This window comes from Pteropus vampyrus, unplaced genomic scaffold (assembly GCF_000151845.1).
Source record: "Pteropus vampyrus isolate Shadow unplaced genomic scaffold, Pvam_2.0 Scaffold25, whole genome shotgun sequence".
NCBI lineage: Eukaryota > Metazoa > Chordata > Mammalia > Chiroptera > Pteropodidae > Pteropus > Pteropus vampyrus.
In genome coordinates this window covers 8,339,234-8,357,771 of record NW_011888806.1, presented here as the reverse complement: position 1 = coordinate 8,357,771, position 18,538 = coordinate 8,339,234, and the positions used below count along the sequence as shown (strand labels likewise).

Sequence of the window (18,538 nt, the reverse complement as noted above, 5' to 3'; positions counted from 1 at the left end):
AAGCTAAAAGATAGATTGGTATGGGGAACTGCTCTGGCTGCCCCTGGCACAGGGATTAAAGGTTGCAAACACCACATGTGTACATTTGAGTTTATCGAACCATATGATTAGACTCTATCATGTATGCTGTTTTAAGGCATAGCTCCAGAGCTACTCGCTTAGAGTCCGTCACTCTAAGGGCAGAAGGAAAAAAAAGAAAAGGGAAGTCATAGCTGCCCAGGAATACAAATTAATCTCTGTTTTCCTTATTCTGAACAAAAAATAAGGACTTCGAGATCTGTCATGGTCCAGAAATGCAGGGCGAGAAAATATTGAAAAAGGGGCCTGTATTTTAAAAAAGTACATTTTTTCCCCTCTTTCTGTGCTTCTCTTTTCTGTGTGTCTCCTTTACTCTCACATTGTTATCACACAACACTTCTGGTCACCACCAGAAGTACGGGTTTTTCATCCACACCACCAAGCAATTCTTCATGACACCGGGTGGGTATCCTATAGTTTAACTCAATTCTGACGCTGTCTACCTGGAGATAGTGTCAGATCCCATAGTTTAAGGGCTTGACCCCACAAGACTGTTATCACCTCTCTTCAGATTCCCGTCACAAGTACTAGGTCCCCAGATTATCTACAACTTCTCTTCGATTTGGCTACAAATCAGAGGGTCCCACAATCCCCTCCTCAGATTTGATTAATTTGCTAGAGCAACTCACAGAACTCAGGGAAACGTGTTTACCAGTTTATTAAAAGATATGATAAAGTATACAGATGAAGAGTCAGATGAATAGGGCGAGGTCTGGAAGGGTCCTGAATGCAGGAGCTTCTGTCCCTGTGCATTTGGGGTGCATCACCTTCTCAGTGTGTGGATATGTTCACCAACCCAGAAGCTTTCTGAACTCCCTACTATTGGGGTTTTATGGAGGTTTCCTCACATAGGTGTGATCAATTATTACCTCCATTTCTAGCCCCTCTTTCCTCTCTAGAAAGTGGGGGGTGGGACTGAAAATTCCAAGCTCCTAATCACAGCTTGGTCTTATGACCAGCCCACATCCAGGATGCTCCTAGTGCTCTTACCACTTTGGAATATACAAGGGTTTTAGGAGCTGTGTGCCAGGAACTAGGAGCAGAGAACAGTGTATCTATTTTTCTGTCATCTCCCAGAGCCTTAAAAATATTAGTTTGAGTTATATAGTTCAAATACAATTCACCCACTTAGAGTATATAATTCAGTGACATTTAGTTTATTTACAGAGTTGTGCAGCCATCACCACAATTTTGGAACATTTTTATCACCTGAAAAAGAAACCTGGTGGTCCTTAGTCGTTCCCCGCAATCTCCTTATCCCACAAGCCCTAGGCAACTGCGAATCTACTTTCTGTCTCTACAGGCTTTCCTATTCTGGTTATTTCATATAAATGGAATTATACAATATATGGTCCTTTGTGTCTGGCTTCTTTCACACAGTATGTTTTCAAGGTTCATCCATGTTGTAACTCATATTAGTATTTTATTTCTTTTTATAGCCAAATATTCTTTTGTATGGATGGATATACTACATTATGTTTATCCATTCATTAGTTGATAGACATTTGGCTTGTTTCTACTTTTTGGCTATTACGGATAATGCTGTATGGACATTCTTGTGTAAGTTTTTGTGTATACATAAGTTTTCATTCCTGTTGGTTACATACCTATGAGTGGAATTACTGGATCGTGTAGCAGCTCTATGTTTAGCCTTTTGAGGAACTGCCAGACAGTTTTTCAAAGTAGTGGAGCCATGTTTTTATGTCATTTTCTTTCTGGCTATTAAAAATCCTTTATTCCAAGTTTCTCTGTATTGATTTTAGGTAGCATAAGATCAAGTATATAAAAAGACACCATATCCTTGGCTTTCTGTAAACAGTGTAATCCTTTTGGCTTTATCAGGAAAGAACTTTTCTTTTTTCTTTTTTTTTTTTACAGAGTACAGCTTTTAGGATGGAGATAGAGAAGAGTAGTCTCTAAGGTACCCTCTGGAAATGAGATTGTCACACCACTAGTATAGGACACCATTACTAAGAACCCCAAAAAGATGGGAGGGATGAGGCCACAGAAAGAGGAAGAGAAAATTTAGAAGGAATGTAAAAAAATGGCAGAGGAGACCCAGGCAGGGTTAATTTTTTGGTTAACTGAAAGAGAAAGCTAGAGAGTAACAGAACTGTGCTCTATTTACTAGCCTGTCTGAGAACCATATATTTCAAGTAATGATTTTGGCCGTTTTACTGGTCATGAATTTAAATTTCACACCAAGAATTTTCTTTCTGGACAACTTTTGGTGAAAATGCCAGACTCAGAGCTTAGCAAAGAAGAGAGTACGCAGGAGGTCTAGCTACAACAATGTATTCTCTCGAGAGCTAAAATATGACTGTTATTGGAATAAACATACTCTTCTTAAACATGTTTCAATGTGCTTTAGTTTGACAGATAATAGTGTGTCTTTGCCATATAGAGAGCTTCTTGAACTAACAAGTAAGCCATTAAGATTCTTAAGCGGATGAGGAGATTCTGTAACTTCTTTTTTAATGATGGAAAGATCATTCTTCTAGTGCATATGGATGAAGCCAGTCTGTAGGATCTCTGTGGTACCATCTCCTCATATATAATTCCAAGCAGTAACAAGGTTAAAAGAATACAAGTGAGTCAGATGTAAATCCATCTGAACGTCTTCATAAATCCAGTAATATTTGTCAGTAGGAAAAGAGACTAATTAATGAGTGTCTTACAGGTCTACTGTCAAAAATCTTTTCAAGATATAGCTAACATAATTTTCTGTCACTCTGGATTTATGTTCATCTTCTTTCATAGTTTTCCCTTGCAGACAATCTGGACATGTGTCTGAGATAGAAACACCATTGCCATATCTGATTTGCCTCTTTTCCTTTCTCCATTGTTCTTGGATTAGGAGTCTTCAAGAACTTTTAGATTACCCTGGGGAAGATATAGAGGAGACTTTCTGCCTCAACTTTACGGTATGGATCTCCACAGTTTACTCATGATTGCAGCTGTCTCTTTTCTTATGCCTATGTCAGAATTCACGTTATTTTTTCTCCAAATCAAAGAATAAATTCAGGGACTTCTCTGAACCAAATTATTTTAGTCATAGTGTCTTAATTCAGTAAGTGTGTTGAGTATATGAATGAATGATTAATCTATGCACTGAGAAAATTACTGAAGCATTAATTCTCTTTACTGCTGATACACATATTCCTTTTCTGGTGTTCTTATGATTTTCTCTTTGACTGCATTTAGTGGCAGCTCTGAGTCTTCAAAGAGCTCTTTTAAGGTGCCAGTGTTTTTTGACTAGATTCTCTTTCTTCTCCCAAAAATTTTATATGGTAATAAGTAGTTATTAAGCAACATTTGTTCTTAAAACTTCTCTGTTATTTGGGTTCTGAAAAGTTAAGTGGTAAACAAAATTGAAACATTTCTTTTTTCCCCCTTAACTATAGATTTGTCGAGAAAGCTATGGAGTGATTGAACAGAAGAAGCTGATACCTGGGGGAGACAAAGTGACTGTGTGCAAGGACAACAGGTTAGTCCTGACCTTGGACTGTTGCAGATGTTGCTACCTTATTTCTCTGTACTTTTAAGACCACAACTGAAGTTAAATTTTAGTCCTTTCTGCAGAGGAATTAAGGGAAATAGAGTAAGAATTTGCAGATTTTAATGATTTTTAATAGTAGAGGAAGCATTGAACTTGAATTCAGAAGATAACTGTTTTAATTCTAGATCTCCATCTTACTGGCTTTGACCCTGAGCAAATCATATAAACTTTCTCATCTGCGAAATGGGGGTTGTAATAACTGCCCTGCCTACCTCCTGGGATGGTTGTAAGATTAAAGTGAGATCATTTGTAGGAAAACATTTTAGAGTGAATGAGCTCCCAGCATCTAGCACATGGTTTCTGATATCCAGCAGAGTGCCTGGCACAAAAATACTCCAAAAGTATGTGTTGAATAAATGAATGTTAAAAAGATGCTTACTATTGCTGTTGTTTTACTGCTGAAGAATTTGCAATATAGATTTTAATTAAATTATTCTTCTGCCTCATGAAAAGTAATTTAAGTACATCTGATTTTTCAGGATGATTTACCATGTCTGTGTTATCTCTTTTAGAGGGAAAAAAAAATTATTTTTGTTTACTTTTGTATTAAAAGTGAGGTGGCTGGCAATCTGCATATTAATTCAGCTTACAAACACTGAATGCTATGTGCCAGGCATGTTATTGGATAACATAACATGCCTGGCACATAGGCATTCAAGAATTCAAGATTAAGAATTCAAGATTAATTTGGAAAGGTCAATGTTAAGTGAATCACTGCATTAGATTATAATACATGTGATAGAGTAATTGGCCAAGTGTCATGGAACCAGGGGGAGAAGCTACAATGTTTTCACTGGATATCGAAGAATGTACATGTGGAAAACACAACCAACAGGTAGTTGACTCTGTACCCCCACTACCTTCATTCTGGTTCTCGCCACACTTTACCTGAGCTACCTCAACAGCCTCCTCATGGGACCCCTACACGTGGTCTATTTCCATATGGCCACCGGTTATCTTTCCAAAATTGGTCAGCCACATCTCAGTCCAGATCCCATTTAAGGTCTTGACAACCTGATGCTATTGCACCCACCCTCCATCCACACACTAGACTCTACCCTATCAACACATGATATTCACATGATAAAGGACAATGAGTACTTACAGGTAGCTCAGGTAAAGTGTGGCGAGAATCAGAATGAAGGTAGCGGGCGTATGGAGTCATCTACCTGTTTGTTGTGTATTCACCAGGAGCTTGTGTCTGATTATATATGGATGGCACTAGAGAGGCATGTAATGACAACAATTCTGAGGTTTCTGATTTGTACAACTGACTAACAGGGTGCAGATTCTGTAGAGCAGGGTGGAAGGGAAAGAGTTCCATTTTGGATATGTTGATTTTGACATGTCTATGTGATACCCAGGTGATATTTAGAGATAAAAACTTGCATGCATTTCAAGAGAGAAGCCTTATATGAATATTTTATTAAGTTACTTATGCCAGCCTCAATCAGTGAATTTGAGTCTCTTACAACAAGAAGCATAAAGAAAGAAGTGGTGAAATAAAAAACAAGGACAGGAAAAATGTGCATTCTTAGAGGAGCTATATATATCAGAATAGAAGGTAGACTCTTGAAGATTTAGGGATCATTAGCACATTGGCTGGAGTTAAAGCCCTTGGCATAAAGAAGTGGTAAGACTTTGGAGAGAGATGGGAGGGTTATGAGTGAGGGAAGCCTTCACAGAAGAAAGCAAGCCTTCATTTAAGCTGTGGTAAAAGGTACAGATGTAGAGAAGCTGGATGCTGTTTTTAAGCATGTTGGGAAATTAAAACCAGTTCGCTCTAGGCTTTAGTTGGCTTCCTACTGGAAATAATTGCAAAGATGCAAGCAGAGATCCTATGAAATTTACTTTGTCTGAGCGATCTGCCTTGACTTCCTCCCATAAACCTTCCCTTTTGAAAATAGGAACAATAGAAAAACTGACAGACTTCCTTTTCCACCCTTTTACATTCTTAAAGACAGATGCCAACATGGTCTAATGTAATAGTAACTTTTTTGTCACGTAAACCTTTCAGACTATCTAGGAAGCCTTAGCTTTGGAGAAAGTGTGACTAGAATACCAGAATTAAGTGAAATTGTGCAGAAGTTGCCACATACCCAACAAAAATGGCTTCAGATGGTGAAATTATCTTGGCTCTAGGAACATAATATAGAGGCTATTCTTGACTCAAGTAGTTGTTTCAATCAAAACTCTTACTTGATAAAAATCTCTTGGCACTAACAGCACTGTTGTTTCTTTATGTAACATTGGTACTTTATTAACAGCATATGATTTACTTTAAAAAAAATAAGAACAGGTGTATTATTCCGTACAATCTGGTAATGTTTTTAGAATTGAGAAATTTATGACAAATCAGAAAGTGGATTTGTCAGCACAGATGATTTCTCTTCTATCCAAGTTCTGATGTTCAGTTTATAACATATATACGTATGTATGTATGTGATACATTATAGAGCATTTAGTCTTTCAAAAAATGTTTGGGCTTTTGCATCATTTCAGATAAAATAACGAGTGCACCATTTGTTAGAAGCTTTGATTGATACACTGGTTGGGAGAAAAGAATGATCTAGTGTAGGCATTGGCAGTGTGTGTGTGATGTAGTCTGCAGTTGAGACAGTTGTTGGGACAAAACTCTTTCTATAACTTTATAAAATTATTTCTCTTAGAGTATTTTTTGTCTCTGCATTTTTTGTTCTCTCTGGGTTGAGTTTTTCTCTTTCTGTTTCTCTCTTTCCCTTCCACTCTCACTGTCTCCCCTTATTCCATAAACATTTCTTTGAATCAGTAATTAAATTGACTCAATAGTTGAGAGGCAAACTATGTACGAATACTGAACTATAACACAATTTGTTTAGAGCAATAAGCTGCTCTCATTTGCAGCCATAAATGAAATATGAAGACACAGTTGAGTGGTTGAATCTGAAGGAGTTCAGAAAAATCAACTTGGACAGAAGCATCTGGGAGTAGAGATACGGGAGAGAGCTGGGAAGCATACTAAGATTTGAATATTAGAAAGTAGAGAAGAGGACGTAATAACAGTGAAAGGTTCTCTGTAAAGTGATGGCTGAGTCTTGTTATTTCTGCAGAGGACAGTGAGTAGTGAGTGAGTGGGGTGTGAGCGTGGATAGGGGACATTGCTGAGAGAAGCTTCATTTTAATGTCGAATCCATAGTTGCTTAGCTGGGAATTAGATTGTAGAATCTGAAAATTAGAGAAGTTCAGACTTCATTCAGCAAGTAATAAGAAGCCATCGTTGGTTTGTAAGCAAAAGAGTAGCATGTTAGAAGTGAGTGAGTCTGTGGCACACTTCCTTTTTTCACCTTCTCTTTTCCTTTCTCCACCTTCTCTTTTCCTTTCTCCACTGTTTATATTTGTTGCTGACACATACTCCCTCAGGGACATTACTGAACCCCATGAGTGATGCTCCGAATGAGTGAGGAGAACATGCTTTATTTAAAAGGCATGTGGGTTCTTTTTCTCTTACTTTGCAGTTACTTGCCCCTAGTTGACATCAGGGCTGCTCCTACAGAAAAAAAAAATTTGATAAGGATATTCTGACAACACAAAGGTTCCTTAAAAGAAAGACAGCACATAAATTCAAGAGGGTAAAAGAAGGAAACCTACATTATCCTTTTACTTGTATTACTGTTACCATGGCTTTCTTAAGGCTTCAGAAGTTTTCAAGTACAGTAAAGAGTGCCATAATTTTAAATATTGTCAGGTGGAGGGGGAGATTCCCATTTTTATTGCCAGTTCCCTTGAGATTCAAGGATAGAACAGCTTCTGTGTTGGGTGAAGTTAGGTTTTGGCTTTTCTGGGCCACAAGCACTGTTTTGAGTACCCAGTGGCCTCACCCACACTGCTTTAGGCACTATTGTACATGCCTCTGTACTTGTTGACGGGAGGCAGACCCTATTGCTATCACACAGTTACCTGTTGGACAGACTTCCAAGAACCTAGTGTGGTTACTGCCACATTACTTGCTAATGCTGTCTTGTTTAGGGACAATCTTAAAAAGACATGAGTGACTTTTTTTTTTTTTTTATGGTGCAAAAAGCAGAAATCTTATCAGCAAAACATGTTGAGATCCTGGTAAGAAAGATTGTATATGATTGTAAAAGATTAATCATTGCAGCTGTCCTTTCCTTTTGTCTGTTGTTATATGCCACACATAATCTCATCACAAGGGGTCCTTTTTGGGTATTTCTTAGATCAGTCTAAGAAAATTAAATGAAAGAAATATAAGAGTAATACCTGCTGGATTTTGAACTTGGCAGCTATGTACAGATATGCTGGCATTGAAGCTATTTTCATTGATTTAATAGTAAGATATTTACTGTCACCACTGCCCTGGAGGAAAATGACAGAAGGGTACCAATTCTGTATCCATAATTAGTTATATTCCATTAGGTCTTAAAAATACTTTCTATCCCTGGACAAGAGCTGCAGAGAGTCAAATGAGTTGTAGCATTCAGGCAAAAGAACCCCATGGGTAATTGCTAGTGGCTGCATCATAGCCAAAACTTGCTACAGCTGGTAGTCATATCTGGGTAATACTGTATTACATGGCTACTCATGGTTAAGTATTTCTCACACTCTATAACATGGCATTATTACCATTAATGAAAAACTCATATATCATTCTAGATTCCCCAAATTCGCCTCAATTTAATGCAATCAAGTTAAATGTAATCAATATCTTCTCTCATGTCCCCTATATTAAAAAAGAGGTGGGGAGAGGATGGAGAGATTAGTAAAAAGACCACACAATAAGAAATGCCAAGCTTAAGGTAAGTACTCCAAAGGATACCTAAACCTGAGTATAAAACACATACGTGACAAATACTGTAGTTCCTTAAGATTTACTGAAGTTTGGACTGCTTACAGACTTCAGTTGATCTCTTGAGATACAGTCTGTGAAAGTTGTAATCTTTAAGATCTGCATTGTATTTGCGCTGACTATTATTAGGAACAGCAGGTAATTAAATGCTGGTAACATTTCTTGAGAGCTTATGTGCATCAGGCACTAGTCTAAGTACTTCACATGTACTTAGAATTCCTTTTCACTTTATGGGTGAAGAAAACCGAGGCATAGAGAAGCATAAGTCACTTGTTCAAGGTTACACAGCCAGAAGTCCAGGATTCAAGAACAGAGCCAGAATTTAAAGCCAAGCAGTCTGAGCGAGAGCTTGTGCTCCAGGAGCATCAGCACACTGCCTGTAAGAGGCCAAGACAGGGCTCCAGGGTGTCTTTTACACACCCCCGCCCACCAAAGAAACATGACTTTTGAAGAGTTTGTTGTTTTCTTTTACACAGACTATGTAATTTTTTTAAAAAACAAAGTTGGCATAGTTAAAAAATACTATGATAAAATTGTATGTCTGAATTTTTAAACTTAGGTCCAGACAGTTCAAAGCACTCATGGATACCCTTAATGGCTGCACAGTCTGCCATGTGAATGTGTATTTTCTAGTCTTTCACTTTCAGGTATTTGGCTTGTTGCTATGTTCTTTGTATTTCTCTTTTTCGTCTATTCTTCATTTTTAATAAGACTGTATGAAACATCTTTAGTTATAAAGCATTGTTTGCCTTTAAAATTGCTTTTTAGTGAAAGGCCCCAGCGGTGAAATTGAATTAGTGTATATCATTTCGAAGCTGTTGATAGATATTTTTGCTAAATTGATTTTTTTAATGAATTATACCAGCTTATACATTAACATCAATGTATGAGAGTATCCATTTTACCTAATTTTTACACTATTTTCTTTAAAAAATATCTAATTTTATAAAGAAATTTGATTTCATTTGCAAAATTGTATTACTTCCATATGTTGGTTGCTTTACATATGCTACACAGCACTGATCCACTTTACTGATGGTTACCTCTAAAATATTTTTGTTTAAAAAATGTGGATTAGTTAGAAGCGATGGTTGCATAACATTGTGAATGTGCTAAATGCCACTGCATTGTTCATTTAAAGTGGTTATGTTTTGTGAATTTCACCTCCATACGAAAAAAGTGTATACGTGTGAGCATGTGCATATGTTTCTGTGTATGCGCTGAGTATAAACTGTTAGGCAGAGAGTGCTGCTGTGCCCTGCTTGGGCAGTGAGCATCAGTACGCTGCAGTTTTCTGCAGAATGCTCTTGGAGACTGAGTTTAAATGTGTGCACATTGCCTTTCTTTCTGCCAGTTATTTTGTGCGTTGCTTACTAATTTGAGCTTAGATTAAAAATGGTTGATGAATGATAGTATTTGACCTGCCTTGGAAGGAAGGTATCCTGCTAGACATTAACATGCAAGTTTTATGGCTGCCTGAGGAATGATCAGATAAGCACTGCAGGAAACAGAGGGTAAAGATCAATCCAGTTAGGAAATGGTGGAAATCGCTTGACTTTGTGATAAATGTGCCTGTATCCTGGGAAAATTGGCCAACAGTGTTATGAAGACAGGTAGTTAGAAAACCCTATACATAGCTAAAGTCGTGCAAGTGAAAGAAAAATTGCTGCCCAGAGCGTACAGCTGGGAACGCATATACTCCAGACCTCCCTGGAGCCCTGGTCCACATAGTACCACCCTGTCAGGACAGGTCTTTCTGCCCCAAGGGTTACAGTATTTCCTCTTTTTAAAGTAGTTCTTTATGTATTCTCTATTGGGACTAAATGATTTTCACATAATTTGTATTAACTCTATTATATTAAGACTGTTAACTCTTTGCCATCCATATTTATTGCAGGTTCTCTGTTGTTTGCTTTTGAAAATGAGTGTTTGTTATGTTTAAATCTTTATAATTTATTATTTTTTGTTTTTATGTTTGTTGATTATTGTTTTTTTGGTTTTATATCACTTTAATCTTAGCCTTTCCCTGTCCAGTAATTGCTAAATATTTAATGTATTTTCTTTAAAAAAATTTTTTCGAGTCCATATTCTAAGGTAAAAATCCAAATTGTTTCCATATTGCTAGTTTTCTTAGCTATTTTTACAGGTAACCATTAGGGTAATGAAGTTCCAGTTGTAGTTTGGGTTTTGATTAGAAGTGTGATAAATTAAAAGTTAACTTGGAAAGAACTGACACTTTTGTATATTTAATCTTTCCATTCAAAGGCCCATTTTACATTTCTTTGTATACATGTTTACATATTTTTATTAGAAAGTTTTTATAAATATTTTGATTTCTTATTGTACTGTGTGAGAGCTTCTTCCCTATATTTTTATCATTAATAGTGCCTAGAAAGAGTTATTGGTTTTTGTGTATTTATCTGGTAACTGGTCAGTTCCTCAAACTTATTAAATGTAATTTCAGTTGATTCTTTTCGGTTTTCTATATATAATCACATGTCTGAAGAAAAAATTTCACCCAATAATTATGCCCCTTAATGTGTTATTCACTTTTGTTTTGCTGGCTCTAGAAAAATGTTAAATGACAACATCTTATTCCTAGAGATAAGAAATGAATATTGAATTTTATTGTTTTTTTGTTTTGTTTTTGCTTCTATTAAGATAATCATATGATTAAGATAACCACTGACTTTTTAACCATCGACTTCCTATGTTATATATTACTTTGATTTTCTCTTTTGGTTGGCCTGGCCCTACGGAGAATTAATATTACCTTAGGGTTTTACTAAACTAATGCCATTAGCAACAGGTCAGAGCTGCCTTCCATTCCCTCAGGTAAAGCAGTCTAATTTTGCTACTGTGCAATTTTAACATTTAAGGGAAATGGAAGAAAGTGCACCTAAGTTTTAAAAATTCTTTGGCAGCTTTAATATTTTTTAAAATTAGTTTTACTTTATTCAGAATGTCCAAATGCAAAGTTGAAATAGCCTTTATTACATATTCATAATGTCACATTAAAGTCATTTATCCTTTCTGGGAGGAAGTCTAAACCTAATTTTATATTGAAGAAACCAAAACCAAGACAGTTTACAGAATCTCCTGTGTTTCTGAATTAAAAGCTACCGTCCTTTTTCTGACAATAAGGAATCGTAAACTTAAGAATATAATAATGTCCATCTTCTACCCTTTTGTAACTGTGGGAGAATGAGGATTGAATTTCCAATCAGTGTCTCTATATTTCATGTAATAATAACTGAACTTTCTTGAGCACTTTCAGATACTGTTCTATGGGCTTTGTGTGTATTAACTCATTATTGTCTATAATAACCTGTGAGGAAAGAGAGTATTATTCCTCCTTATATGAGGAGAAAGTGAACATATATTAACTGAATTGCCCAAAGTTTATTGCTAATAGGAGCCAGAGCTGGGATTTGATTCCAGGCAGGCACAGTATCAAGTCCTTTGTTTTTCGAAAATACTGTTTTATTAACACCACAGTGGTAAACAATTTTATGCTTGTTTCTTTATACATCACCGGATCACACATATTCAAAACCCACAAAGAAGCTAAAAGTCTTTACATTAAATGTGTCCTTCCTAAAAATCCTTAACTATATGCCAGTCTGTCCTCAAGCAGTAAAATTTGATTTTGCACCATTTTATATTTAATATATCACATTTACATAGCAAAATAATGAAGGCACAGCTAATACAAACAAACTTAAACCCTTTCTACTTCTGAGCTGGGGTAGGGACACACATTTGGGTTGGTTCTTCAAGTATTTTCTCCAAACATTAGCTTCAGTGAAGAGTTCTGATAATTTTCACAGCTACATTCTAAAAGCTACATGACAAAAAGACATCACAAGGATCAAACTACATAACACCGGATACACATGCTTTACAGAATCTGCTACAGTCTATATCTCTTTAAGAAATTAAGATTTCTAAAATGCTAGTAAAGGGATTTAATACTTAAACATTTGGGGTTTTTTTCAACACTTCTGTAAATAGACACTACCAAGAGAACACATAATCATGAGACTGTAAGTAATGAACACATATGTTGACAATATTATACAAGTTATACACCCTCCTTTTCAGAACCATGTTGTTTCTCTGCATTCAGGCATTCAAACATTCTTTAGAATTTGAAGTGGCAGTTTTCCAGGCCTCATTAACAGTACTGTCATGATCTCCATCACAGCCTTCCTCCATACCATCACTCTTCTCTGAAGTGTAAAGCTGATGTCTGGGTTACAAAAGCAAAGTCTTATAGATGAGTTTTTTCTTGAGTTCTACTTTTTCTGCACTGGAAAATTTCAGAACTAAAGAAATCGAAGAATTAAGCACTGAGAACATGTTCAGTCTTGGCTTGGGTGTTCCGTGTGTAGTGTGATGATAGTGTGATGAATGGGCTTTAAAGTGACATTCTTTACTTCACATCTACTTAACACCCTTAATAAGCCTCGGTTCCTGTCCTCACAGAAGAGACCATGAAAAAAATCATTTTTAATTTAACTCGTTTTCTTCTACACCTTTTGATATATTTGTGTTCAAAATGAAAAGAAAATTTGAAATGGTCTGGCCAGGATCTCCGATTGCTTCAATTTATTTTTTTAGGAATGTCAGAATTGATTTACATTGTATTTTGGTCCAAAACCTGAGCCTTTTTAAGTTCACCAATATTCAAAAAAAAAAAAAAAATCAGTTTTCTTCGTCGTCATTCTCCTCTCCACTTTCTGCCCCCCCTTATTTCCTGGCGTCATCGGGCACCGCGGAGTGGGGACCCTCGTCTTCGGCAGCCGCAGCCTCTGCCGCAGTGTCCTCCTCTCCTTCCTCGTCGTCCTCCCCCTCCTCTTCGTCCTCATACTCTTCCTCGTCGTCCCCCTCCTCCTCACCCTCCAAGGTCCATGCACATCCCTCCATCTCACCAGTGAGCTCCTGGATCTTGGCGAGTAAGGGCTTGTAGATGTCATTATACTTTTTCTCCAGAGCCTGAAATTCCTTATCAAATTTGGCTTCTATCTTATCGCATCGCTTCTGCAGCTTTTTGAGGGCCAGGACTCGGCATTTCACCGAGTTAGGTAGGCTCTCGATAAAGTCGTTTTTAGGCTTTGGCGCATTCTCCGCAGGAGTCTGGGGCTCCTCCGCTGTCTGACGGGCAGCGCTGTCAGAGTCGCCCGCTGCGCTGTCAGGGTCTCGCCGCTGCGCACCGCCTTCCGCCATTACCTCCTCCGCCGTCGCTGCTGCCTCCGGCGCGGCCGCCTGGCTCGGCTCCGCAGGTGCCTGGTTCTCCGAGTCGGCCATGGTAGAGAAGCAGCAGAGGTCTAGGTAGCTCTGGCGGAGACCTGCGCCTGAGCTGCACCAGAGCAATCTTGCGGATGCGGCAAGTGGCGGTGACGTCGGCCGCGGCGGTGACGTTGGCCATGGCCCCGCCCTTTCAGCTCGGGTCCCGGACTGGCGCGATAGGATCCGCTGATGGTCGTGCCCGCGTATTGCGCCAGCTTCCTCCTGTTGCTACCCTGGCATCGCCGCTGACGTCAGAACCCGCCTCTTAGACACCTTCCCCCAAGTCTTCCCACCTGCCTGCCTTGCTGTAAAGCTGAGCCGGGAATGGCAGCAGGTGTCCGGGACACTTTTTCAGGAGCTGCTTGGACCACCCAGGTCCTTACATCTATCAAGACACCTGTCTTGGCTTTTGTCTGTATCATCCTATAGCTGGCATTGGTCTGCCTTGGTAGGGTATCTCTGGCTTACTCGTGTGGAGTCAGCTTTGATCACCTCTCACATTCTCCAGATTACTTTCAAGAAAGTGGACAAACGGGAGAACTGACTCCATATCACCTTCTTTGAGACCTGGGTACATGTATGTGGATAGGACAGCTTGCATGTCCTTCTGCCCACCCAAAAGCCCCCCACCTCTGCTCTCCCTGCCCTTAGCTATGTCTTAGCCTAGTGGTATATATACTGGTGGCAAGATCATTCAGCAATATGGGTCCTGGAATCAGTTTTGGAGCTATTTGGGTAGGAAACCTCATGACATCGGGTATTCTGGAATGTGTTCTAGAAGGTTCCTCAAAATCCCTGGCCTGTGGGGAGGAATAAGGCTAGAAGAGGGCCAACGAGAACATGGCCCTCTAACGCCTGAGGCCCAGGGCAAGGCTTTATTTAGTATGTATTGAAGACGAAGTATATATTGTATTTAATATTGCGGTTCTTTGGGGACACGCAGACACACATGTACACAAAGATCTTGTCCCTAAGGCACTCCACAGTTCATCATCTGCTCTGCGAGTCTTGCTTATGATTTGTATCTGAGAACATTGAAAACAATCTTGAATAGCGAACTCTTGTGAGTAGATATTTTAGTTCCTTACCTTATTTATTAAACAAAAAACGACAGCTTCTTGAATAAGGATGAGGGGACATATTTTCAATATAGAAGACCAGTAATAGGGCTGAGAATTCCTCAAGAATGTTTTCAAATTCAGCATTACTGATTTCAGTGCTTTTCTTTCACTGTATAGGGACTTGCTGAAGCTTTTCCATCAAGCATATGAATGTTAATAAATTATTCCCCAAAGTACATTTGGTGCTATCTTTTAGTTCTTATGAATATTAGTTATGATATATAAAACACTCAGTGCTGACATACTGCAAGCACTTAATAAGTGTTTTGATTTTTTTTTACAAAATATTTCATTCATTAATATGCAGAAGCAATCTGTAATAATCCTCTTTTAGAAAAAAACATCTTTGTGCTCTTCTCCAGAGAAAGTAATCATATAGAATAGACCCAATATATTTCCATTAGCAAACCCTAGTTTTTTTTATGTACTTGTGATTCCTATTATTTCTTAATTCTGTTCTAGATAATTTACTTTCTCCTTCCCTGTTACCATTTGTGATGACTGAGTTTTATTGTTCATGCTGAACTTTCAGTCTTAGCCCTGACTGAATTTAATGTAATAATATATCTATATTTAGTTGGCTGACACTATACATATTCCATATACCACCCATGTAGTCCATGTATCATCTTTCGATGGCTGCAGCTACCTTGAAGTTAGGAATGCTTGATCTCATTTTAAAGATAGAGAACTTAAAAGCAGAAAAATAAAGTGAAATAAATATTCTATTACTATATCTATCACTAGAGTGGTGAAACAGGCAGAAACCAGGTCCTCTAACTCCCATAGTATGGAAGGTGTGATAAACTTAAAAAATTTTTTCAGTCAAATCTACTTGACTAACTTAAATTGCTCAAGACAACCAGGCTGTGCTCATCTTTTAGTATTTTTATGTTCTCAACTTAAAAAAATCTTGAAATGTAGTGTTAAGCTAGGCTATTTATTTAAATCTTTTATTGATATAACATGTATAATAAAATTCAGCCTTTTTAGAGTGCTTTGACAAATACAGCCTTGTAAATACTATAGTAATTGAGATGGAGAACAGTAACATCATCCCTCCAAATTCCCTCATGGTTTTCTCCTTACTGCCAACCGTGGTGATCACTGATCTGTTTTCCATTTCTATAATTCTGTCTCTCCCCCCACCACACCCCCCGCCTGCCCCCAGAATATCATATTAATAGAATGTCTATGTAGCCTTTTGAGGATGGCCTTTTTCATTCACATCTGTGGTATTGTGTACATTAGTAGTTTGTTCCTTTTTATAACTGAGTAATATCCCTATCTGAGTCGTTTCCAGTTTTTTGTGATGATAAATAATGCTGTGATTAACATACCTCTACAGGTTTCTGTGTGAATGTAAATTTTCCGTTGGGTAAATATCTAGAAGTGGTAAATGTAGGTTTAACTTTTTAAGAAACTTCCACACTGATTTGCAAAGTGGCTGTATCATTTCGCTTCCACACCAGCAATGTATGAGAGTTGCAGTTGTTCCACATCTTCACCAGCATTTGCTATTGTTGTCTGTCCTCACCGCCCCCCATCTAGTAACCGTGTATGGTATCCTTAATGTTTGAAAATCAGTATCTTCCAGTGTGCTTATGTGTCATTCATCTATAATCCTTAAGTCTTTTCCTCTGTTTTCTGAATTGAGGTTTTATTAATTTTTAAATGTTTTTAAATATTCGGGACACAAATTGTTTGTGAGATGTTTTGTAAACATTTTCTTCCTGTCTGTGGCTTGTTTTTTCATTTTTGTAACAACGTCTTCAAAAAGCAGAAATTTAAAATTTTGATAAATTTTTCTTTTATTGATTTTTCTTTTATGGATTATGTTTTTAGTGTCATGTCCAAGAAATCTTTGCCAAATCCAAGGCTATAAAGATTTGTTCCTATGTTTTCTTCTCAAAGTTTTATAATTTTAAGTTTCACATTTATACTGTGATCCATAGTAAATTAACTTTTACATAGGTTTGAGGTGTATGGCTATATACTTTTTGTGTATGGATATTTTGTTGCTCCAGTACCATTTATTGAAAGCACTGTCCTTTCTCCACTGAATTGCTTTTGCATATTTGTCAAAAGCTAATTGAATGTGGGCCTGTTCTCTATTCTGTTGCATTGATTAATGTGTCTGTCTTTTTACCAATACCACAGTTGGTAACCGTAGCTTTATAATATTTAAAGTCATGATATTAGGTAATGTGAGTCCTCTTAACTTTATTCTTTTTCAAAATTGTTTTGGCTCTTCTAGTTCCTTTGGCTTTCTGTATAAATTTCTGAATTAGTTCAACAGGTTTTAAAACGACTTTTACTAGAGTTTGGATTCAGACTTCTAAAAACCATAGGCCATGCATGTAGTACCTCCTCTTTTAAATTTATGTTTAAAAATTGTGTCACCTTGCTGAGTTGTCTCATTTTGTGTGTTTTATGGACTCTAGTGTAAACTGGGGCTGCAGAAACACACAGTTGTGAATAGTGTAGATGAACTATATCATGTTATCGAGTTTATCTTAGCACATTACAGTTTCTTATGAAGCTGTCACTTTGGAAGTGAAAAGAAGTAAGGCAGGGGGTAAAGGAGGGCACTTTGGTTAGATGGTTGGGAGCATAGATCTGTACTCAGACATCTGGCTTCAATTTCTGCCTCTGCCTTTATACTAGTTGTTTGTCTTAGATTCAGTACCGAAGTTGGAGTAATGATCACATCAACGTCAAAAAGTTGTCTTTTTCATGTATTTATTTTTATTGGGACATAATTCTCATACCATAAAATTTACTTGAAGGGTAGTTTTGAATATTAACCAAGATAGTGTACATCCAAGAACTTTTTGTAATGAACAGCACTTAGTAAAACACTCCATAACTGATAATGATTATTATTAATAGAATGTGTTGAGAGCAATACTAATTAACATGAGAGATTAGAGTCTATGTATTAGTTTGTTAGGGCTGCTATAGCAAAGTACCACAGACTAAGTGGCATAAACAACAGAAATTTGTCTCATAGTACTGGGGGCTAGAAGTCCAAATTCAGGGTGTTGGTAAGGTTTTTTTTTTTGAGGCCTGTGAGGGAAGGAACTGTTCCAGGCCTCCCTTGTTGGCTTGTAAGTGTCTGCACCTTATGTCTCTTCTCATTGTGTTTCTTCTATGCATGTCTGTGTCTAAATTTCCCCTTGTTGTAAGGACACCAGTCATATCAAGTTAGGACCCATCCTAATAACCTCATTTTAACTTAATTACCTCTGTAAGACCCTGTCTCCAAAAAAGGTCACCTTCCAAGGTATTGGGGGTCAGGACTTCAGTATATGAATTTCAGGGTGACACAATCCAACCCATAAAACTCCATCCTCTGGCCCCCCAAATTCATATCCTTCTCACCTCTAAAGTACTTTACCCCATTCCAACATCCTCCAAAGTCTTAACCTATTCCTACATCAACTTTAAGTCTAAAATCATCTGTGATGGTGACTGGGCCATGAGGTGCCTAAATATTTGGTCATGCATCACTCTGGGTGTGTCTGCAAGGGCGTCTCTGGATTAGATTAACATTCGAAACTGAGTAAAGGAAACTGAGTAAAGCAGATTGCCCTTCCTGATGTGTGTGGGTCTCATCTGATCAGTTGAAGGCCTGAATAGAGC

At 37.7% G+C, this 18,538-nt stretch overlaps 2 protein-coding genes across 13 annotated transcripts in view; one reads left to right on the top strand and one right to left on the bottom strand.

The window, feature by feature from the left end:
* HERC3 (HECT and RLD domain containing E3 ubiquitin protein ligase 3) overlaps nt 1–18,538 on the top strand; it is a 99,979-nt gene that overhangs the window by 71,424 nt on the left and 10,017 nt on the right. For all 12 annotated transcript variants that reach the window (XM_023528434.1, XM_023528430.1, XM_011356299.2 and 9 more), the window contains 2 exons: nt 2,936–3,002; nt 3,483–3,565. In XM_023528434.1, coding sequence (XP_023384202.1) covers nt 2,936–3,002; nt 3,483–3,565 — 150 coding nt within the window. The remainder of the gene's footprint in view (nt 1–2,935; nt 3,003–3,482; nt 3,566–18,538) is intronic.
* Nucleotides 13,095–14,533, bottom strand: NAP1L5 (nucleosome assembly protein 1 like 5). The gene has a single exon (XM_011356297.2). The coding sequence runs from the start codon at nt 13,788–13,790 to the stop codon at nt 13,233–13,235; it is 558 nt and encodes a 185-aa protein (XP_011354599.1). The 5' UTR covers nt 13,791–14,533; the 3' UTR covers nt 13,095–13,232.